The sequence below is a fragment of the Emys orbicularis genome, chromosome 11, assembly GCF_028017835.1.
Source record: "Emys orbicularis isolate rEmyOrb1 chromosome 11, rEmyOrb1.hap1, whole genome shotgun sequence".
NCBI lineage: Eukaryota > Metazoa > Chordata > Testudines > Emydidae > Emys > Emys orbicularis.
Genome location: NC_088693.1, coordinates 59,565,066 through 59,590,313, shown reverse-complemented (window position 1 = coordinate 59,590,313; position 25,248 = coordinate 59,565,066). Strand labels below are relative to the sequence as shown.

The following is a 25,248-nucleotide window of genomic DNA, read 5'->3' as shown; positions in this document are numbered from 1 at the left end:
AAATGAAACTGTATCCTCCACTCCATCTGGGTGCCCAAAGTTAATCAGTACAGCACTTGGGGATGTTTTAATGAAGGGAAAGGTAAAAGCATACGAACTGCCAACCAAGATGAATCCCCTTTGTAATACAACCACCTCTGCAATTTGTACCCCTTACCCCAGTGAAAATGAGAATTAATCAAACCCTAAATTTATGAATTGAGACCTATTTGGTTCATCTCACCTCTGAAATTAACTGTTGTATACATATCAGTAACTTAATGATAAAGTCATTACAGAGATGTAATTATCCTTAAAAACATTTCAAATCTAGGAAATTCAGAGTTAATCTTAAATCAAATACATTAATACACCCCAACACCCTAACTCTGCCCTGTAGCAACATCATTAAATAAACATACAATTTTGATTAGTGCATAGCAGTGCTTGTAGTTCTAGATTAAATTTAACTGATTTTTAAAAACACATTAGACATTTTTCATTTTTCCCCTCATGGTATCACTACAAAATGCTTGATCATCCATAGTTGTATTAGCCTTACAGGAGTAACAGTAATAAAAAATTGTTTTTAAATCCATAAGGTATAAAGACAAACAGAGATTAGATATGCTGGAAAAAGCAGGTGCTATTTTATATTGCAGTTCTGGTCACAAAAGCTTTTGAAAACAAAACAACTGTTGTACCAAATAAATTTTGATTAATCTTCTAGAAAAAGTAATCTAGGCTATGAGTTTTCAGTTCAACCCTAAACAGATCAAAATATGGGCCCATAATAGTAATGCTGACAGAACGATCTAGCTAAAGTGGTATAAATTGGCAAATTCTCCCTGTAATGGAGAAACAGTTGAATTATTTAAAAGTTTTCTTCTGAGTCAGCACAACCAGTAATTCAGACCAACCCACTGATTTAGCAAAAGAATGATTTGGCTGTTTGCCATGCTCTATCCTGGTTTAATATGATATTGATTAACGCTTGAATTATGTGCACTGCTAAGGATCTTTTTTTAAAGTTTACTTATGCATTGATGTTTTTATAAAAAGATTGAGAGTGGTTGTATGAAGTGAAAAATGTTCAGGAACTTTAGTGCTTTGAAAACACATTTCATTATGAGTCTTTATGAATAAAAGCTATGGCTCTAAAGTATATTTTTAAATTCATTTTTAACTTATTTGTTTTATTGAAGTTGACATATAGTAAGAAACACTACATAAACAAACATATGAAAGGCACATAAATATACCATCCAAACCTGCAAAAAGAATAGGATCACCACGAAAGAGGGGCAGTTCACTTCTTCATACTACAAAAGTAATGACTGCTGCATATGTATTATTTTTAAAACTCCCAACAGGAATTCAACCACTTAGACAAGTTACAACATAGTCTGTGAAGCAACTTAAACATTCTTAATTATGCAGCAACAAGTTTAGGTGAGAAGTTTATTTCCAACGAAAAAGTGATTGGCTTATGTCATTTAATATAAAGGTTGATACACTAACTAGGATAAATATCTACAAAGAATAATTTTGGATTATGCAGGTTCTTTGCATTGTAATCTGTTTAATAGTATCTTCTTTTGGTTTTTCTATGTAGAAATACTTAAAATATCTATACATTTTGCAAGTTAAGAGCCAATATTTTACCTCTGCCATTCCTTATCTAAGTGATGTTTGAAAGATGACTTAGGTTTGCATGCTGCTAATGACTATGGATTTCAGCAGCAGATATATTTTCCCGAGTCTGTGCACAAGCTACAATGAAAATTTAAAATATTATGCCTGACCACTTCCACATGAAATGAAAGGGGTTTATACGAAGGAAATCTCCACAATGTTCCCCTCGCTGAGCTTCTTCTGATCTTTCCGCCAGGGAGGAAGGGAGGCAGGTGAACAGTACAACCGTATGTAGATCCCGTCCCTGTCCCTCCTCACTGGCTCTGTGCTCCTAGCAGCTCCTCAACTCCATCCTGACTCCCGAGTTGCATGGCTCCAGTGGAGCTGCCCTACCAAGGACTCCTTCTGCATGCAGATGCTTTAAGAACCTCTGTGAAATTTTGGAGATCAACCCAGACCAGTCAGAGGTTGCGTCATCGCCTGCCCTATAATTTAACTCAACAAGCTACAGTCTTAATTCAGGGCAGATTTCTTACCAATCTTTCTACATTCCAGACATGGGTGACTCTCTCTCAGTCAGGACCTTCCACGGAAGTACAAGGTGATGGTTTCCCTTGTTCTCCTAGGTGAAAGATGCAAAAATGGCTCTCTGTTTCCCCTTACCTCTCTGAGTCCATTGACCCCGATTAAAGAGGCAGGATGACCTCATGCTGTTCTTCCCTTCCAGTGGGCTTCCCATTCCCCAGCTGATTCACATGCAAATAGGACATCCATTGTTTTGATTTCATTATGCTTACTTTACACATTGGAGACAGGTAGAGAGCTCCCTTCCCTCTTGTCTGGAGGAAAACCTGTTTATCTCTGTGTTTGGTCACAGACTTAAAAGCATAATATCAGTAAGTATTCATTATTTCTCATATAATGTTACACACATTTCACAATATCAATCATCGGCATGTCACCAACTTTCATAAATGACCTTACTCAATACACTCTGTATTGAATATCATTATAGGTTGATTGAACTCATGCTTTGAGGTTTGAACAACCTGTCTTTATAGATCAATAAACAGTGGAAATGTATTCTTAGATAGACTTCTTTTTCTCCTGCTGGGAAGAAATGCCATGGAGTCTGATGAAGACTTCATGCTCGTTTCTCCCCTGCTGGTGATAGCTAAGTTGTTACCTCCTCCCCTTGCTATCTTGATAGCTTTTATATAAACCATAGAATCACATGACTGGAAGGGAACTCGAGAGGTCATCTAGTCCAGTCACCTGCACTCACGGCAGGACTAAGTATTATGTAGACCATTTTTGACAGGTGTTTGTCTAATCTGTTCTTAAAAATCTCCAATGATGGAGATTCCACAACCTCCCTAGGCAATTCGTTCCAGTGCTTAACCACCCTGACAGTTAGGAAGTTTTTCCTAATGTCCAACCTAAACTGCCCTTGCTGCAATTTAAACCCATTGCTTCTTGTCCTATCCTCAGAGGTTAAGAAGAACAATTCTCCTCCTCCTCGTAACAACCTTTCATGTACTTGAAAACAGTTATGTCCCCTCTCAGTCTTCTCCAGACTAAACAAACCCAATTTTTTCAATCTTCCCTTATACGTCATGTTTTCTAGACTTTTAATCATTTTTGTTGCTCTTCTCTGGACTTTCTCCAATTTGTTCACATCTTTCCCGAAATGTGGTGCCCAGAACTGGACACAATACTCCAGCTGAGGCCTAATCAGCGTGGAATAGAGCAGAAGAATTACTTCTTGTGTCTTGCTTACAACACTCCTGCTTACAACACTCCTGCTAATACATCCCAGAATGACGTTCGCTTTTTTTGCAACAGCGTTACACTGTTGACTCATATTTAGCTTGTGATCCACTATGACCCCAGATCCCTTTCCACAGTACTCCTTCCTACGCAGCCATTTCCCATTTTGTATGTGTGCAACTGATTGTTCCTTCCTAAGTGGAGTACTTTGTATTTGTCCATATTGAATTTCATCCTATTTACTTCAGACCATTTCTCCAGATAATTCTGAATTTTAATCCTATCCTCCAAAGCACTTGCAACCCCTCCCAGCTTGGTATAGTCCGCAAACTTTATAAGTGTACTCTCTATGCCCTTATCTAAATCATTGATGAAGATATTGAACAGAACCACACCCAGAACTGATCCCTGCGGGACCCCACTCATTATGCCCTTCCAGCATGACTGTGAACCAGATAACTACTATCGGAGAACTGTTTTCCAACCAGTTTCGCACCCTCCTTACAGGTTGTATTTGTACAATACAACAGCTCCATCTAGGTTGTATTTCCCTAGTTTGTTTATGAGAAAGTCATGCGAGACAGTCTCAAAAGCCTTACTAAAGTCAAGATATAGCACGTCTGCTGCTTCCCCGCTATCCACAAGGCTTGTTACCCTGTCAAAGAAAGCGATCAGATTGGTTTGACAAGATTTCTTCTTGACAAACTCCATGCTGACTGCTACTTATCACCTTATCTTCTAGATGTTTGCAAATTGATTGCTTAATTATTTGCTCAATTATCTTTCATGGTACAGAATATACCTTCATTGTCTCTGCCCGACAAACAAGCTGGTCAGAGAAATAAATACACATTCCTTTGTCTAGGGCAGACTGGGCTTATGTATTGCTTACCAAACACATCTGAAGAACATAATTCCAGCACAGGGGTTCTCAAACTTCATTGCACCACGACCCCCTTCTGACAACAAAATTACTACAGGACCCTAGAAGGGGGGACCAAAGCCTGAGCCTGCCCAAGCCCCACCAACCCCAGGTGTGCGGGGGCCAAAGCTGAAGCCCAAGAGCTTCAGCCCCAGGCAGGGGGCCTGTAACCTCAGGGCTGAAGCCCTCAGGCTTGGGCTTTGGCCCCGGGCCCCAGCAAATCTAAGCCAGCCCTGGCAACCCCATTAAAACGGGGTTGCGACTCACTTTGGGGTCCTGACCCACAGTTTGAGAACCGCTGTTCTAGCATATACACAACTCACTATACTTGCCCTGTGCATACACCACACAAGAATACTAATTATCAGCGAGTTATCAGTTTTCCAATATCATCTTACATGATACTTTTCAGATATAGAATATGACAACTGTGTGTTAAGTGTAGGGAGCATGTCAGGCCTGACAAGAGTTGCTGACACAGAATAGTGAACCACAAATGGGTCTGTGTCACAACCTTCCTTAAAGGGCAATTTTTCCACACTGTATTATCTTTTTTGGGGTAAACTCAAAAAGGAGAGCAGGGAAAATACATGCATCCTCTCCTGCCCCACCCCACTCAACACAGGGCTGCCTGCTCTTCACTCCAAGCACAACCTGCCCAGGCCCTGCTCCCTCTACCTTCCAGACACAGAGTTCCACTCACACACAGTACCTTCATCTGGGGCTCCTGGGGGCATACTCTGGTCTACTGTAGTTAGTTGGGATCCCAGATTTTCTCACATAACTTGTCTGTTAGCCTAACCCAATTGCAGGCTCCTTCCCAAAATAATAATGATGTTACTTCAACCCCTCCCCCTTCACACCACAATTTTCTCAATGCACTTTTAGCATACTGCTTGGGTGGTAACCAGCAAGACGATCAGGAATGTAACAGAAGGAAAAGTTTGGAGGGAGTCTCCGGTAGGAATGAAGACGTGATTGAGGGAAGGATAAAAGTGGAGTGTTTCATCTCTCACGGGTACACAGATAGTTTAACACTGAAAAGAAACAAGGACTGAAGATGTCATCTTCATTTCTCTAGATCAGGGGTCAGCAACGTTCAGCACCCTGGCGGGCCGGGCCAGTTTTATTTACCTGCTGACGCGGCAGGTTCGGCCGATCGCGGCCCCCACTGGCCGCGGTTCGCCGTCCCGGGCCAATGGGGCGGCGAGAAGCAGCGCGGGCGAGCGATGTGCCGAACGTTGCCGACCCCTGCTCTAGATTTTAGGAGTAGGTAGGGGGTGTCACCTTAGCTTTTCCCCTCTCCCTTTCACCCCACACTTAGACCACAATGAAATCCTCTCACTCTTTTCTCTTCAGTAGTTAAAAAAATCCATTCTTTCCTTCCTATCGCAACATCCAATCACTCTTCCATGCTCTAATCTTGTCCTCTTCATGTGTTTTTTGTGACTAATTTAGCCTTTCTTCCATCCATTCAAAAACATGCCTGCCAAAATCTTCTTTCTTGTCCATCATTTTGACTATATCAGCTCCCTTTTGAAATCCTTAACTGTTTCCCTAAAGCAGTACACACTAAAGCTATGTCTACACTACCGTGGGTAAGTCGACCTTCGCTACGCAACTCCAGCTACGTGAATAACATAGCTTGAGTCAATGTACCTTAGGTTGAGTTACCATGGGGAGAAAATCTCTCATCGATTTACCTTACTCTTCTCATCGGGGGTAGAGTACAGGGGTCGACTGGAGAGTGATCTGCAGTCGATTTGGCGGGTTTTTACTAGACCTGCTAAATCGACCGCTGATGGATCGATCTCAGAGCGTCGATCCCTGCCGCAGTGTAGACCTGCCCTAAGTCCTAACTTCTTGTCCTTTCTGTCAAGGCTCTACATCACACAGCCTGACAGCATTCTCCTTAGACCCTGCCACTCCATGAGTGACACCAGTTACAACATCCCTTTCATTGTCTACTCTTACAAATACCTCTGAGTTTTCTTCCATGAGATACCGTATGCTCAGAATCCACTCGAACTCATTTGCCAAGCTACGTCCCTTTTTATTAAAAAAATATATATATTTTAAATTTTTAAATTGTGGAACAATGAAGACGTTCCTTACTGAATCTTATTATTGTTACCATTCTCCTTCCTCATCCTTCTTCTGTAAGTTTCTGAAATTCTCTTGCTGTCACATCATATTTAGACCACGTACTTTTCTGTGCATATTCTACATGTTTATTTTTGTGAGGCACACAGTACATTTTAGTGAGCTGCAAAAATAATAAAGGGTTCATTTTGTTTGTTTTGCACACAAAACATGCTGCATTATTTCACTGGCCTACCCTTAAAATGAACTAAATTAAAGCTCCTAACAACATCATTAGCAATATGTGGATCAACAACTTCTGGCAGGAAACAATGGAAGCAAAAAAATTTTTTAGCTTTTTAATACTTGTAAATTTACTATGGAACATACAGAAAAATATTTAGCAAAAGATTTTAAACAATTAGGTAAGACTGATATTTAAAAAGGAAGGTAGGCAAATAACTGCTGTTAGGCGCAACAGTGTGATTGTATAGTACAATGGTTCTCAAACTTTTGTAGTGGTGACCCCTTTCACCCAGCAAGCCTCTAAGTGCGACCACCCTTAAATATAAAAAAGTGTTTTTAATTTATAACCTTATTATAAATGCTGGAGGTGAAGCAGGGTTTGGGGTGGAGGCTGACAGCTCACAACCCCCCCAAGTAATAACCTCACGACCCCCAGTTTGAGAACCCCTGGTATAGTAACTACACTTCAGTTAAGCCAGATGTACACCAAAAGCCAAATCTGGCCTAGAGAAGTTGAATAATTTACATTTAATGAATATGTATTAGATGAACTATTTGAACAAAGGAAAGTGGTACTAACGATTCAATATGTCAGCATAAAGTGATTGCCTAATTTGTGAATATTAAAATGATAATTTAGCAGTAACAGATTAGTATGCTTGTCTGTTACCCACAGGTCATAGCTACACTCTACAAAAGTAGCTATGTTTATTATAAAATGTCTCTACAGTATCTAGAATTCGTAACAGAGTCAGGTACTTTACTACATGTGCTGTACAGAGAAACTGTACAAGGCCAACAAAATAGTGGGCAGGGTGTTGGAAATAATTTCAGCATCCAAACCCCTACCTCATACTATTGTAGAAATAAGCCATTTTCAGATCTTACCCGCCCATTTAGTTTCACAGATACTTTTGTACTAGTCCACAAACCACAATATGAACAGAGTATTATGAATTAAGAAGCTAAAAACTTACTAAGTCCTACTAAAATATCATAAACAAGCTAGTCCCACAATACCAGTCATCAGTGTATGCACTATAACTCAAAGTTTGTCTGCCAACTGAAACAGGAGACATGAAGTATACATATCTATTTCAACCATGGCAGCTGCTCTAGTTGCAGTTCCTCGCCTGAGTGATTACAGCAAGAAATTTACGTCTACATTGCAATAAAAGACCACAACATGGCTGCAGCTGGCCCAGGACAGCTGATTCGGGCTTGAGAGGCTTGGACTGCAGGCCTATAAATTGCAGTGTAGACGTTCTAACTTGGGCTGGAGTCCAGGCTCTGGGACCTGGTGAAGGGGGTGGATCTCAGAGCCCAGGCTCCAGACCAAGCTGGAACGTCTTCACTGCTATTTTTAACCACGCAACCCACCCACTCCAAACCCTAGTCAACTGTCCCAGACTCTTGAGACTCAGTGCCACAGGTTTTTTTTATTCCAATATAGATGTAAGAGAAGAGCTTTAAGAACATCCAAACATAAGAAACTAACACTGTGATGGTATCTATACCAACTTCCTTAAATAGCTGCTTTTGCTCTTAACCTGATTGCCAATTAAAATATTACTTTTATACAGAAGGTCTGCTCATTATCAGAGTATTTACTTTGCACTGGTAGTTCCAATATTCTGAAGGTTCACCAGTTTAACCTAGGATATTACATATCGCAAGAAAGTATGCCTGCTACAATTTTCAGTTTTATTTAATTATTACTATATTGCCACTATATATCAATCCCATCTCAGAGGAATGGATAAAAATTAAATTAAAAGCTATATTAGAGAATGGCAAGCAGAAGATTAATCCTTGAATAAGCAACATCCTTGTCTTCAAATAAACATAAAAAGAGAAAAAAAGAGTCTTAGTGATATATTCAAAACGAGGAAAATTATATTTATAATGTTTGGTCTTGAGTACAGATTCTGCATTAACAGATAAGATCACTGGAAAAGCATAACAGGTGAATCTGTGATAATATATTTGGTAAGTGTTTCTGCACAAAAAAATAAAAAGCAAAGATTGCTAATACTCTTAAAACCTAATCAGACTCATAAATAAGAGCTTCTAAGTCTGTGCCTGCAAAATAAAAAAAAAACGAATAAAAACACCACACATATTACCCCCCAGAAATGCAGACCAGACTTTTACAATCATCAGAGCCTACTTGTACATGAATGGGATACTTTCTACCAAAAAACACTGGTCTAGTTTTGGCGCACTTTCTTTAAAGAAGCTCTGCAGAAACTGTCCGATCTCTCTCTCTCTCTCTCAGCAGAATAACATAATATTGTGAATAAAAGCAGTCCATAACTAACAAAAGCACCAGCAAAAGGTTAACAGTAGTTGGCCAAACATTCCATATCAGGACCCCATGTTATTTAATATATTCAATGATGTTGGGTCCTAAATTAACCATAACCACTTAGGAAAGTAATCCAAGCATCCTTGTGGTCCTGGAGAGTTAAATGAAAATCTCCGCTGCATGTGCAATGATAGTCAAAAAATAAGCAAAACATTAGGATACATAAAGAATAGGATCTGGAATATTGTGTTGAGTTCTGATAATCCCATCTGATAAAAGATATAACAGAAATAAAAGGGGTGCACTGATGTGCCATGAAAGTTAGCCACATGAAGAGATTTCTGTATAAGAGATGGCAAAAACTGGGAATGGATAAGGAGAAGAGAAGACTAAGATGGGACATTGAAAGGTATACATAAATCAGGTGCCCCTACTTATAATTTACAGTCTCATAATACAAGAATAAGTGAACATTCAATGAGATTGAAAGGCAATATATTTGAAATTGATAAATGCAAAAACACAAATACGCTGTGGAACTCATTGCCATAATATACAGACCAAAAGCTCTGTAGGATTCATAAAAAGATTTGATGTTTATATGAATGGATATCACATTCAGATGTGTGTGTTAGAGAGAGGGGAATAAATCTCATTTTAAGGGTTATCCCCGCAAAAGTTTACTAACAACCAGGTTAAGGTTATTCAAGTGCATATACCACTAACATAACTACAAAAGAACCAGGAAAATACTAGTTAAATCTTCATCCAACCCTTTCAACCTACAATTATGATTTCTTTGTCTCCATACGGCCTCACCCACATCCCTACTCACAATACACATACAACCTTTCTCTACCTCCACGCAAGATGTTGAACCTGTTATTCAATGTCGTTAGAAACTGATGTTTTGTATTTGTTCATGAGACTGAATTAGGGCTGGGTTGATGGTAAGTGCATATTGTGTAGATTCGTAGCGGATGGTTATCTGTTGATGTGTACTGTGCTGGACAATTGTTAATAGAAGGAAATGTTTGATTTTTTTAATAGAAATGGTTTTAATAGCATTTATCATTTTGGAAGACACTGTTTATAATTTTGCAGTAGTGTTATGTAGACAAGACATAGTTAGTATGGTGGCGTACTTTGTTTTTTCCAATAGCTCATGTTTGCAGTCAGTCAAGCAAGGAGCAAGGATTTCAGACACAGGGAGGCTGAGCAAAGATATTGTGAAGGGATCACAAAGAAAAGGAAAGGGAGCACAGTACACAGCCTCTGCACTGAGACATTCATGTAGCAGCGCCATGGGGAGCACTGCAGTGATGCCTCAGCTCTTTGCAGTGCTGAGGGAGTTGAGTACTATATCTGTATAGCAATCCCTCAGTGCAAAGGCACTAGGTTCCATCCCACCAGGACCCAGGTCCCCTGCAGAGTTGCAGACCTCCACATTCTTCCCATACATAACCTCACTCCCCCCTCATCTCTACTACATCTCTACCCTCAAACACAGCTCAACTCCTCATGCCTCCAAATTCCCTCTTAATCTGCCTACCTCTCTTCCATCTTTATTCACGTGCACCCAGACTCTGCTCACTTCTGTGGCACCCCATACCGCTTGCTGCACAGCCTGCCTCCAACCTCTGTGAGGAACTGACCTGGTGAATCATGTTGGCAGCACCAGAAACCAGAAGTAACTGACATAATTTGATATTTCTGTCTCATCTTGGCATTGCTCCATTAGATTGCCCAGAATAAAGAGACTGACTCAGTGTTTAATTTTAAGATTTCAGAAGCCTCTCTGCCCAAAATGTTACCAGAATGTGTGAGAGAGAAATTTGGAGTTTGGCAAGACTGGTTGTTTAGCTAGAAGAACCCAAAGAAATATTTAAAAACTGAGCAAGAGGGGAGCATTTTTAAAATATGTCCTCTGAATAGTAAAATTAATTGAAAGATTTATAGAAAATTCAAACATCTTGTGAAGAATTATTGTGCCAAATGTGAAGATTAAACTCAACCAGAGCATAAAACAAAGGGTTTTTAATCCTATTTTACTTCCAAAATCTCACATAATTTTACGGAGTTGCCACTGACACTGATAATAAATCCTCATGTTTTAGGGCAAAAGCCAGCCATAACTTTTCTTGTGCCTTTCTCTGAAACATCTCATAGTAGCAGCTGTACTTGACAAAATACTGGACTAGATGGACTAGCCTGATCTAGCATAATAATTCTTGTGCTACAAATTTCAAGAGACTGCTGTATTCAAACAAGTTTTTGGTTGTTTGTTTTTAAGAACAGATTATTTTCACTTCTTCCTTTTCTTGATATATTATAAAGGTAAATAAAACTGACAAATCTGAGAAAAAGAAAAATGAGCATCAGTTTCACTAAATACATAGGACTAGATAAAATGCTTACTAAGACAGTCAAAGCTGCAAGCAAGCTGTGCTCGTGTTCCTATAAGGCTAAGAATCATTATCCAGCATAACTGTTGTTTCTCTTTCATTCTAGGTTAAGCATTTTGTTCTCAATGGGATTTATGCAGCCATTCATACAAGGCCCTTTCACACTGGCCAGGAAAATTGTATTAGCACCTTTCCAAGTAAATCCATATTTAAGGCAAACCCATCCACTTTAAATCTAGTCAATTTTAAACAATGAATTACAAGGCCTCCTGGTGTAGAACCCGAACACTATAGTGAGTACCTCTCTAATTTCTGTGGTTTCACAATCACATTTTAAAATGTTCTCTCTCCTGTTGCCGCGTGAAAGACAATAAAAAGGGTACTGGCTTCCTGACTCTACAGAGGAAACAGCGAAATTGACTGTACAAATTGCTGAAAAAAAGCACACAAAAATGTGAGAAAAATATTCTTCTCTAGTCTATTTCGGTTATATTAAACATTGGTGTTAATATGTAAAAAAAAAATTCAAATAGCAGTGAGATTTTTTTTTTAAGTTGATGTCCCTTTTAGGCTATATTTGCTAGAAAAGTAACACAAGGCCAGACAATCCCTCTTCTGCAAAAAAAGAAAAGCAAACATCGCAGAGGCTCGGCTCCAGTGAAAAAGGAAAACTCAGCTAAATTCCCCTGGTCTCTTCGTCCAGGGCAAAGTAGTGAAGTTTGCCCTAGATCAGATCAAAAGAAGCAGGAGACTCAGCTACCCAGTTACCCCTGAATCTCTAGAGGGTAGGGCCATTCACACAGAAGCACTGTCTGTTCTCTGGCACCTTGGTAACATGACTTTTGAAACCACAGCTGACATACAGAAATCACCATTAAAGGAGGGGCTGGTACATTCAGAGTAAGGCCTCAGAAAAGTTAATCAATACCTACTTTAATGTGGGGGAAGGGTTTATGTACTAACGTACCCTCAAGCGTACCAACTGTATCCCTCAAGCAAGTAGAGTGGTTCTGTCTGCCAGGCTAACTCCCCTTGAACAAGTTCCCATCATCTAACCATCAAAAATTGGATTTCCTGACTACTACTCAAATGAGAAAGGAAAGATCCAGTGGCCATAGGCAATGGGCAGAGCCCTACCAAATTCACGGTCCATTTTGGTCAATTTCAGGATCATAGGCTTTTGAAAATGATAAATTTCATGATTCCAGCTATTTAAATCTGAAAAGTCATGGTGCTGTAGTTGTAGGGGTCCTGACGCAAAGGGGGAAGGGGGGGGGAGGGAAGAGGGTTGCAGTACTGCCATTCTTACTTCTGCACTGCCTTCAGAGCTGGGCAGCCAGAGAGAAGCAGCTGTTCGCCGGGCAGCCAGCTCTGAAGGCAGCACCCCGCCAGCAGCAGTGCAGAAGTAAGGGTAGCAATACCACACCATGCCATCCTTACTTGTGCGCTGCCACGGTGCTGCCTTCAGAGCTGAGCCGCTGGAGAGTGGCGGCTGCTGGCTGGGAGCCCAGCTCTGAATGCAGAGCCGCCGCCAGCAGCAGCACAGAAGTAAGGATGGCATGGTATGCTATTACCACTCTTACTTCTGCACTGGGGCTTGCGAGGCGCTGCCTTCAGAGCTGGGCACTGGACCAACAGCCACTGCTCTCCGGCCGCCCAGCGCTGAAGGCAGCGCAGAGGTAAGGGTGGCAATACCGTGACTCCCCTAAAATAACCTTATAACCCCCCAGCAACTCCCTTTTGGGTCAGGGCCCCCTATTTGAGAAACGCTGGTCTCCCCCATGAACACTGTATAGTATAGGGTAAAAGCACACAAAAAACCAGATTTCACAGTCTGTGACGCATTTTTCATGGCTGTGAATTTGGTGGGGCCCTAACAATGGGCACATCTATGGCAAAGCAGCAGGAATCTGGAGTAGAGATGATTTCAGGCAACCACTTTGATATACAAGATCAATAGTCCACACAGGAGGAAACCATCTTAGATCATGAGTCAGAAATACTGCTCACTAGAGAAATTGAATTTAATTGCCAATCTGTCCCACCTCTCTCAATTTCACATTTGGAATAAAATTTTGAAACACGGAGGAAACGAACTTTCTAAGCAGAACAAGATAAGACTGCCCCAATTCATTCATTTTAAAAATTAAAAATATTTTAATAGTTTTTTAAAAGCCTTCAATCATTACAGAACTCCATCCATTTTAAAAGTACTTTAGCTTTTTAATATTAATAATTGAGACAAAGAACTATGCAGATAAAGACCAACGGATTTCTTAAAGATATCCTAAAAAGGCACAAACCCATTTTTTTCTTTTTTTCTAATATATGCTGATTTTAGTAATGTTAAAAAAAAAAAAAAAAACAATTTGAAATGCAGGTCCTTGAGGATTATACATCCCAGATACCAAGGTAGTGAAACTGATTGATTTAGAGGGGAAGTGATTTTTATTCAGATTATTAAATAAATGTTTAAAAAAAAAAGTTTAACAAGAGCCACACGAGAAAAGAAGGATTCAATATCCATTCTTCTTCAATTAAGGTCCCAGGATATAAGAGTCATCCAAGAAGTTCTCCAACAAAAAAAAGGGAAAATTCAATATGATTGCTATTTCTAATTAAAAGAAGTGCGAGGAAGACTCTCAAGTCTTCTTTATACAAAATAAAACTAAATAAAAAGTGGCATAAGCCCAATTTTTCCCTTCCCTTTGTAGGTCATCTTTAAAGGTCCTATCAACCCTTTGTTGAGACTTGTTCCCTCACAGTAGCCTTCCTCTAAAGAGTAATGACTATACAAACTTAATAGAAGAATACTGGACACTTATTAAGATCTGTAGAGATTTTCTACAGGAACGTGGTAGATTTCCTCACAGTAACTGGACAGGAAGAATTCTGAGTCTTCAGTTATACATATTTATTAGGTTCAGAGGTCTCATTTCAGAAAAAAATCACAGGGGGAGGGGGAATTGTATCAGCATATAGAATATTATATGTGATTATATTATACCCTGCAAAAGTCCAGGGGGAAAGTGAGGGGGCAAGAAATGGAAGACATCATGGAGGATATAGACCTATGAAAAGTTAGGGGGGGACGGAGGGAGCCTTATACCGTAGCAAATTAAGCCCCCGATTAGGTCTTCAAATGTTACATGGACAGGAAGAGCCCTATCTACTATCTCCTTTTCTGCATACAGTATTCTAGATAAGGGTAAACCATAGACTTCTAATGTCATTGTTTTATGTTCCACCCCATTTCTTATGCTCCTAACATCTTTCCTTGTTTAGACTAGCTGCAAAGTTCTTTACTGAGCTGTCCTCCAAGGATGCCTAGATATTTTTCCTGAGTTGATACTCAATTACTCATATGCCTTATAAAGTTTTAAATTAAATTTTTCCTTTCACTGTGCATTACTTCACGTTTATCAACAATGCATTTCACCTACTATTGTCTTATCCATTCACTAGGTCAGACGTAGTGTGGGACGTTAATGAAGGATTTCAGTTTTTCACAGGGCCAAAATTATGCACTCAGATGTGACTGCACAGCTCCTACTTTCGGGGGAGTGGGTCATTCACATATATATAAGGGCAGACCTTCACCTCCTGTGGTTTCCTATGTTTTTTTTTTTTTCCTTTTCTGAAATACACTGTTAAATTTATAGTCAAGCTTTAGAATGGTTATTTTAGCTAAATCTCAAAATATTAACATATTCTTAGACATAGTTGTCACCAAGACTTTTTAAGAGGTACAGAACTTTTGTATTGTACATATTAACTACAGAAGTATTATACAGCCATAATGTGAAAATGAGTTCCTGTTCATGTATTTCACAAGATGACCAAAGAATATGACATGACGATCAGTCTGTACAAGACAAACCCAGGACTGAAGTAGCAGTGATGATAACAGGTCAGAATCGAGGTGAAATTGGCGAAGCTCACTAAGTAGGCTTGTAGGCACCTGCCCATCCCCTGCCTGGCTCAGATCAGTGCCATTAAACCTTCACTCTCATCAGCACAAAGAAAAATTAACTCATAAAAGTTTAACAAAGTAATTAAATGAGAAACAAAACTATTTTTTTAAGTTTTACATTTAAGGGACAAGGTTAGATAATGGGATATTTTAGAGTCATACACATTTTAATACCAAAGCTTTTGACCTTGAAAGGTTTATTCTTCAAAAAAATCCTCTTACCAAACTATCACAGAGAAACATGGTATATAATCTAAAAATGTCAAGGACTAGCAAAAGTCAGGCTGATGCAGGAAAGTGCTCCATATCAATCATTTCAGTTCAATATTTCCCCAAAGAAAGCCTTTTATAAAATGGAAGACTATCCATTCTTAGTAAAGCAATGGAGAAACTGACCGAACACGTCCAATTCACAGTATTATTCTACTAGCAAAAACAGATTATTTTGAACACTGACCAAAATGCATTAAAAAAATAATTAAAATTAAAAAAAGTGCGCCAACTATCAATCTTCCTATGCCATCTTCACAAGAAACTGCACATTTCTCTATTATCCTATATCTGAGGCTCACACAGTAGATTATAAAAAGAATGCTGGGAAGATTGAGCATTCTACACTGGCTTCTGAGTGGAAAGAAAGATACCAAGGTACTATGAATCTTCCAAAAATTGGTAAAAGCATACAGAAGGGAGGAATAAGTATAAGCACCTAATAAACCTGGGTAACACTTCAGAGAGCTCCTTCATGCTAATCTGCCACAATGACCAAAAGCCAATGGATGCAAGGACTACATACTGTTTAAATCTCATGGCAAATTGTTCTGTGCATCTAACATTGAGCTTCAAAAAATTTAAAATCGAGCATTTTTTCAAAAATATTAGACTTTCATTTACTGTAGGAAAATGAAACCTTTAACATTATGTATACTCAGATCTTGCAGTATTCCTCATCACCATCTTATTTTACTATTCTATAAATGACAATGGTGAAAAAATTTCATTTTTGTTTCAAGCTCCAAGAAATATGCATTAGTAATAAGTCTATTTTCCCTAAAACATATATCAAATGTTGTAGTTATAATGCCCCTAATAGCATCGATGTTAGTAGAATAAAAAATGGCTGTGCCCAAAGACCCCATTACCACCAGACATAGCTCTTGCTTGTGATTAAACTGTATTTTAAAAATTCTGGCATTACCTCACAAAGATGTTAAACATTTCATAGAAAAAAACACCATGCCAAATTATCTTTTTTTTTTTAAAAAAAGGGAGAGCGAGAACAAGCCATTAACCAGCATGAGCAGACCAAGAGAAAATAAACCTCAGCTGCAGATTGGGTTCCTTTATACAATAAAGCATGATTTATTCTCAAATATGGTCAGTAGGTCCTCACTTAAAAATATCATCACACTTCACTGAGAGACACACACTACTTTTTAATGGGTCACAGATATACCGAAATACTGATGGACCCCACCCCCTTCCCTGTGCCAAAATGGCTAGTATATTACACTGGGTAGCTACTTACCAGCCGCAGTGCTGAGCAGCAGGGTGGCACTGGAGAGCAAGAGCACCAGCAAAAGGTGCTGCAGAGAGGCACTCATACCTGAGGAAGCCAAAGAAGGAGGCAGAAGAAAAAAAATACCGAAAGGAGAATTTTTCTCCCTTTAAACAATCTTAAAACTCTCTTGGATCACAATCCAGTCTGGAAGGGCAAACGGCAGATGACAGGAGCTGTCTGAGGTCTTACTCCATTACACACATCTGTCTTCATGCCTCGGGACTTGGCTCCTCTTCTTTCTAACGATCATAGGAAAGGGAGGTTTTGTCTCCAAACCAGGATGCATTTCCCTTCCCCTGGGTGAGCAGCTATTCTTGCGGTCACACCCGAAACCCAGATTATTTCCCACGCAACTTCACGATATCAAAGAAGCATCCAGGTTTAGCATGAAACATATCCAGGGGTGAGGAGGGAAAATGGATAGCAACGGTCACCTCTGGCGCCTCCTTACTCGGCCCTGGGCACGCGGAACAAGCTGTGAAGTAGGCTGGGGTCAGAGACGCATCCCATCCCGTGGACGGTCTCTGTCTTCCGTCGCCCTCTCCGCGTCTCTTAACAAGGAGCGGTCCCCTCAGTCACTGCCATTCACAGGCTGCGCCTGGGCCCATCTGCTCTCTTCAAGCGCAGCCCTCGCCCCTCCGAACGGGAGGGCGCCCTCCCGGGTGCCTCCAGCTAAGCAATGGATCAGGCTCCAGGTCCTGCTCGCAGCCGGCCGGGAGAGCGACAGAGGCCCCTCTCCCTCCTCCCTCCGTCGGCGGGCAGCTCCGCTCCGCTCCGCGTAGAGAGACCCGGCGATGGGCGTTCCGGGGCTTCAGCCGGCGGCTCCGGGCTGTGGGGTGCCCCCGGGGCGGGAGCGGAGCCCAGCGCCTCCCCACAGGTTGACTCCCCCACGCGGCAGCGCCGGTTCCCTGCCCTCGCCCGCCGCAGACAGGCTCGGCCAGGAGGGGTGCGGGGGATCCACACGCGTCGCCTCCCAGCCCCGGCTGGCTCCTGCTCGCTCCCCGTTCCCAGCCCAGACACAAAGGGGAGTCGCTGCTAACTGCCAGTCTGGGCTCCCGGCCCCTCCCCGTTGGTCTCGTACCTAGCCAGCCCCGTCAACGGCCGCGCTGGTCGCCGCACGCCAGCCAGACACCCCTCTCCCCCCGCCCCTCAGAGCTTGAGGAGGCCCCTGATCATAGAGGTGGGCCTCCAGGTAGCTAGAGAGGGACCACGGCACCGCCGCCTCAGTGTCTGTAGGGCGGGCGGGCGAATGGAGGAGAAGGGTGTTGACAGGGGAGTTTGCCGCGCCCCTCCCGCACCGCCATGTTTGTGGAGAATTGTACGTTTGCCAGATTGCGGCCTTGAGAAAAAGTGCGTGGGCGGGTGGACTGGAGGAGGAGCTGGCCGGTTTCCTCATAGCAGTAGCTGCAGCGCTGTTTGCAGAGCACTGTGTGAAAGCATCTCCTGCAGGCTAGGAGCTCGCTCTCTCCAGTGTGCAGCAGCCCCTGGCTGAGATTTCCCCACAGGGATGTTCCAACGTCGTGTTCTGTAGTGAGAAATTAAAAAGAACAAGACAGCCATATTCGCTTTCTCCTTCACATCCATGGCTGTAGGAGCAGGGCATTTTCTGTGCGGGCTCTTTGCCTCTGGAGTGCCCACTCTGTCAGAGCCTGGAGTTTTTAAACCTGGCCACGTTGCAAAGCTTCTCTCTCCTCCCTGGGCATTGGGAGAGGGAGTGCAGTGAGGACACTTCTGCTAAACATTGCTCTATTGTACCTTCATCCTTGTAACCATATCCCAACCCACGTTTGTCCCCCTGGTTTCCATCAGTACCTGGTTTGAAAACTCTTGGGGGCAGAGTCTTCTTTGTTACTTGCCTGTACAAGTGCAATACCAGTATGGCCCTGACTCTGGACTGGAGTTCCCAGGTGCTTCGGTCACACAAACAGTAATAACAATAATGAGGGGGAAACTGTTTGAAAGAAAGGATATCTTTATTACAAATTCAACCATCTACCCTTCATAAGAAACATCTGTCAGAGAGACACACACACACACACACTCCTCCAGCAAAACCAGGAAAGACTAGATCTGATATTTCCAGAGTAAAAAAAAACATAGAAAAAAGTATTTAAAAAACAAAAATCAACCTCTTAGATCATCTTCTTACATCATAATACAAAGAAAGAGCAAAACCCCAATGATTACAAAATAATTCCTTTGTAGTTACCTTTAAGCACTACATCAACTTTAAACTTCTAGTCCTGGCCTTTAAAGCCCTTGAAAACTCTACCCTGTCCTACATCCTAGATCTTTGTCTCCTGCCATGTTCCCAATCAAACCCTTTGCATCACCAACAATGCCAATATTAATGCCTTATTCTGCTCTCCCTCAGACCAGACTCCATGCTTTTTTCCATCCTGCCACCTCTCTGCATTACATTTTCTTCCCAAGTCAGTTCACCAAGCTTACTGCTTCCCATTCAAGTCACTTAAAAACAACAACACTTCTTCCATGATCTTTAAAAGAAGTGAGTTTAAAACTTTTTTTAAAATAAGAAAGCCAAAGCAAATCCACTAAGCTCTTCATACCTCTGCATGTAATCTTTTTACCTTCTAGAATGTAAACTCTTCAATGCAGACACTTTATTTTTGTCTAAGCATGTCAAGCATATTTTCCATTTGAAACAAATAATCATTATTTCCCAGCATTAATATAATATTGATATATTTAAGAAGCACAACTAGGAACAGGAAATCAATACACAAAATTACTTGATTTTACATTATTTGTGAATTTTAAAATATTTTTACATTATATCTCAGATGTGACAGGAAACTCATCTCAGGCACAGCATCCAGATTTCAGTGAAATCCTGATGTTTTAGAATCATTTTTTTTCCTCTTAGATTTTACTGACTCAGAAGATTGAGTACTGAGTAATCCAAAAGGGAATCAGTGGCACAGGAACATTGACTAGTAGTTTAAATTTGTAACATTCAGCGTAGGTATTATCTTTTAATGTGTCTGTACAGCACCCAATCCAATAACTTCTGATCTCGATTGGGAATATGGACACCACTGTCATAATAATGATAAATAAATAAATACAAGTGGGAATATCTTCAGACTTCTGAATTAGGTTTGTACAGTATCTTCATTTAATACATTGTATAGGGCTTGTGCTGTACCTAAGTAACATTTTTGTTTTTCTTTGTCCTCTTACTAATATTTTTGACTTATATAGTGACTTCTATTTGAGAATCTGAAAGCATTTAAAAACATTAATAAATTTAGCCTCAAAATTGCCACAGATCTTATGCAAGATTTTCTCATTTTACAAATAAGGAAACAAAGGCTGTGTCTATGCCAAGATTTTTGTGAAGTTCTCCCACTATTGCTCTAGCTCTAATCTACACCAGTGCATCCATTGGTGCTAGCAACAGTGGAATTACCCAGGTGGTAGAAAAACGGCAAGAGATTTCCACACACAAAAATCAATGTAGGAAGAGGGATTATATTACTTGCCCAAGGTCACACCAAGGGCCTGATCATTCTATCACACACAACTGAAGGGATGATCAGGCCACAGAAGTATGTGGTAAAACTGGGGTTAGAATCTGATTAGTGCCTGATTCTCTGTCACCCTAAGGCCTCTTTATACTGCTCTAAAGGAGCTTTAAATGGGATGGAAAAGGCCTCTTAAAAATAGATTCTGCACACAAGGGGTCACCCTGTAAGGGTGTTATACCAATAGAATAAAAACCAGCAGGATCTTATTAAGAGGGATAAGGCAAAGATGCCACATTTATTGTAAATATACTGATAAAGCAAAAGATAAAAGTAAACAACGTTGTTTGACTACTTATTTCTTATACACACACACACACACACACATATATATATATATAGAGAGAGAGAGAGAGAGGTTCATTCACACAATCATTCATTCAAGTTCTGTATAGGTGTTATAGTTACCAGCCTAGAAGTTGCTCATGCCAAGTTACTGGCCAGGTATCTTGGTCATGAGGATGGAGCCGAGTCTGTGTCAGGTGCACCTGATACTCCTGGAGGTTGGCAGCAGAACCAGAGACTCAAAGTCATCAGTCTTTAGAGTCCATTCTTATAGGAATTAATTCCTATGTTAGTCTATGGGAACTGTTTCATCCTGCTGTTGCTGACTCAATCAGCAGATGGCACATTCCTGTCCAAAGTGGCACATTCCTGGTGGCTCCAAACTGTCCAAAGTTTGAGTTTCTCATCCTTCCAGGTGATGGGGTGGATCCCGGTTTACTCTCAGGGGGTTGTCTGGTGGTCCTACTTGACACATTCTTTGGCCGATGGATACTCCCTTTCTAGGCTGGCACCTCCCTAACCATCCATGTATATCAAGCATTCATCAGCATACATTCCATATCTTAACCATATTTTAATTTACTGTCTCCACCACTTTCAGGGTGTGTTCTAATTCATTTGAGACTCCCGGCCCTTTAATCACAGAGGGTGGGGGTCTGTCCTAGGAGCCCTTGAATGAAGTGAAAATCACTTAACGGCTTATAGTGTTTGTTTACATTGTATCAATTACTTCAAGAACAAAGTCAATTAATTTGTTTGTAAGTTTTACATAGTAATAAAGTATCTTTCACAGGAGAGATATAATCAATGGTTTCTACAGACAGTAGCTTACAAGTTTTAACAGAAGACCCAAGAGATTTTTGTACTTGGTGAAACTGTTGGATTTTAGAGTGTGGGGGACAAATTATGAGGGGGTCACTGTCACTTGGGGGAATCACTGTTAGTACCTTCTTTAATATCCCTACAAGGGCTCTACACCTGTCCAACCTCAAGGCTTCTATAACTCATGCTGGGGCCAAGAATATAGGGAATACAAAAATGGCTTAAAACCATCTTTGTCCTCGTTGCGTTGCTATCCTAGCTGTGTGTGTGCCCACATGCACAGTTGTCAGAGATTTTTGCCTTAGTGGTTTGCGTAGGGTTGGCTGTGGTGCCCACTTGAGTGCTGCGCCCATGCGCTGGTATATAGGCGCCGCCGACCCTACACCCTCTCAGTTCCTTCTTGCCAGCAACTCTGACAGAGGGGTTGGAGGGCGGGTAATGGAATGGACATGAGCAACACATCTCAAAAAACAACAGTTACGAAAGGTAAGTAACTGTTTTTTCTTCTTCATGTGCTTGCTCATGTCGATTCCATTCTAGGTGACTCATAAGCAGTATCCATGGAGATGGGCTCAGAGTTCACGGTCGTGTGGCTTGCAGCACTGCTCTACTGAAGCCAGCGCCGTCTCGGGCTTGCTGGGTAAGTGCGTAGTGAGACGTGAACGTGTGAATAGACAACCAGGTAGCGGCCCTGCAGATATCTGGGGCAGGAAGGCTGCCAAGGAGGCTTGCGCTCTAGTCGAGTGGGCAGTTATAATCGCCGGTGAAGGCATTTTCGCCTGCTCATAGTACAACTGGATGCAGGCGGTAATCCATGATGAAATCCTCTTGGTGGACACCGGATGACTTTTAATTCTGTCCACCACCATGACGAATAGCTGCGTTGATTTACGGAATGACTTGGTCCTTTCAATGTAAAAGGCTAGAGCTCTCCTGAAGTCCAGGAGAGTAGAAGCAGGGAAGAGGAAGCCAATGGCTTGAAGGGGGCCCCCATGAGCCGCGCCAGCACTAGATTCAGGTCCCAAGGAGGGACAGGGTCCTGGACATAGGGGTAGAGTTGCTCCTGACCTTTTAGAAACTGGACTGTCATGTTGTGAATGAAGACCGACTTCTCCTGAAATGAAGGGTGAAAGCCTGATATAGTGGCCAAGTGGACCTTAATTGATGAAAGGGACAAGCCCTGGAGCTTGAGATGCAGAAGGTAGGCCAGGATCAACTGCAGCGAGACCTGTTGAGGCCTAATTCCCTGGTCCAAGGCCCAGCATGTGAACCATTTTCATTTGGCCAGGTAGGTCGCCCTGGTGGAGGCCTTCCTGCTGACCAACAGGACCTGTTGGACACGGGCCGAGCACTCCTGCTCTTCCGCATTTAACCATGCAGCAGCCAAGCCATCGGGTGCAGCACTGCCAGGTTCGGGTGCAGGAGAATGCTGTGGTTCTGGGACAGCAGATACAGCCAGAGAGGCAGCTGCAGCGGGGCTGCCACTGAGAGGTCCAGCAGCGTGGCGAACCAGTGTTGGTGAGGCCAAGCCAGGGCTATCGGGATTACCTTCACCCTGTCCTGTTTGATCTTCATGAGGACCCTGTGGATTAATGGCACTGGTAGGAAGGCATACATCAGAGCCCCTGACCATAGGAGTAAGAAGGCGTCTAACAGGGAGCCTCTGTCAAGCTCCTGAATCGAGCAGAACGCATGGCATTTCCTGTTCTGATAGGTCGCGAACAAGTCCACTCGGGGAGTTCCCCATCTTTGGAAGATCACGCTGACCACCTCAGGATGGAGTAACCATTCATGGTGAGACAAGAAGGTTCTGCTGAGGCGATCTGCTAGTACATTCCATGCCCCCAGAAGGTGTGCGGCCATGAGATGAATGGCATGCTGCACACAGAAGTCCCAGAGCCAAAGAGCTTCCTGGCAAAGGGCCGACGACCTGGCTCCACCTTGCTTGTTGTCAGGACTTGTACCATGCTGCCTTCCAGGTAGGAATGGAAAGCCTGGCAGGCCAAGCGAACCACTCTGAGCTCCCTGACATTAATGTGGAGGAAGCGATCGTCCTGTGACAAGTGGCCTTGCATGCTGAGCTCGCCCAGATGGGCTCCCCAGCCCAGGTCCGACGCGTTGGAAACCAGGGTCCCTGAAGGGAACTCCCTCCAATACCGATCTGAGGTCCAATCACCATTCCAGTAACAACCGGATGTGGTACAGTACTCTCTCAGGTCCAGATCATGTCTGTTGAGGATGTAGACTGACGCCAGCCACGCTTGCAGAGGCCATAGATGGAGCAGAGCATGACGGACCACATAAGTGCAAACTGCCATGTGACCTAATAGCCTCAGGCAGGTGCGGGTGGTGGTGATGTGTGGCCCTGTATATGAGAGATCAAGTTCAACATGGCTTGAAAACTGGTCTCTGGAAGGAAGGTTCTGGCCCGCATAGAGTCAAGGACCGTTCCTATGAATTCTATTAGTTGCACTGGTATGAGGGTGAATTTCTTTTAGTTTACTAACAGGCCCAAGTCGAGACAGTGGAGCGCACCAGATCGAGATTCCTCTGCACTTGATCCCGCAATCTACCTTTACAAGAGACCTTTTGCATAAAGCATATTCCAGTTACATTATATTAACATTCAAAGCATATTTTCATAAAGCATATGGAGTGCAATGTCACAGATGGAAATATGAAAATAAGCGTCCTTGAAGTCAAGAGCAGCACACCACTCTCCCGGATCCAGGGAGGGACTGATGGAGGCCAGAGAGACCATGCGGAACTTCAACTTCTTGAGATATGTGGTGAGTCGCCGCTGGTCCAGAATGGGTCTTAGGCCCCCTTTTGCTTTCGGGATTAGAAAAAGGCATGAGTAGAACCCTTTCCCCGTTGTTTCCCGAGGGACCTCCTCCACTCTCCCCAGCTGCAGGAGGTTTTCAACCTCCTAAACGAGGAGTTTCTCATGAGAAGGAGCCCTGAAGAGGGATGGGGAAGGGGGGTAGAAAGGACATATAGCCAAGAATTGCAGGGTGTAGCCCAGAAATATGATTTCTAACACCCAGCAGTCCAATGTCACAAGCGACCAGGCTGGTTGGAAGGGATGTAAATGGTCAAGAAGGGGGTAAGGTGGATCCATAGTGACTGGAGTGTCGCTCTTGAGCACACCATCAAAATGAGCACTTCTGGCACCCCAGGTGTTTTGCCCGGCTAGGCTGAGCTGGTGAGCGGGAGGTGGAGGAATGGCAGCGACTGAAACTTGTGTCTCTGTCCTTTCTCCTAGCGGAGTCCTGCCGAGATGGCAAAGGCATAGGAGGCGAGGGCAGCCTGAATTGTTTCCTCACTGACTGCGGAATATGCATGCCCAGCAAACGGAGGGTGGCCCGCGTGTCTTTGAGACCATGCACCCTCACATCCGTCTGCTCTGCAAAGAGTCCTTTCCCATCAAACGGGAGGTCCTGGATTGAGGACTGCATCTCCTGGGGCAGGCCCATGGTTTGAAGCCATGAACTTTGCCTCATAACCACGGCTGATGCGACCACCCTGGCTGCTGAGTCAGCTGCGTCCCAGGCCATCTGGAGGGAAATCTGGCTGCTGTCGTGCCCTCCTCTACTATGGCTACAAACTCTTGGGACAAGTCCTGGGGCAGAGAGTCCTTAAATTTCCTGAGAGAGTCCCACAGATTAAGGTTATCTCTCCACTAGCGCCTGGTGGTTTGCCACCCTGAACT

At 42.5% G+C, this 25,248-nt stretch overlaps 1 protein-coding gene across 1 annotated transcript in view; it reads right to left on the bottom strand.

Annotated features, from left to right (window-relative positions):
* BMPR2 (bone morphogenetic protein receptor type 2) overlaps positions 1-17,171 on the bottom strand; it is a 174,736-nt gene extending 157,565 nt beyond the window's left edge. The window contains exon 1 of the mRNA XM_065413053.1: positions 16,849-17,171. Within this exon, the coding sequence (XP_065269125.1) occupies positions 16,849-16,924 (76 nt within the window). The 5' untranslated portion in view covers positions 16,925-17,171. The remainder of the gene's footprint in view (positions 1-16,848) is intronic.
* Between the last annotated feature and the right edge of the window lie 8,077 nt (positions 17,172-25,248).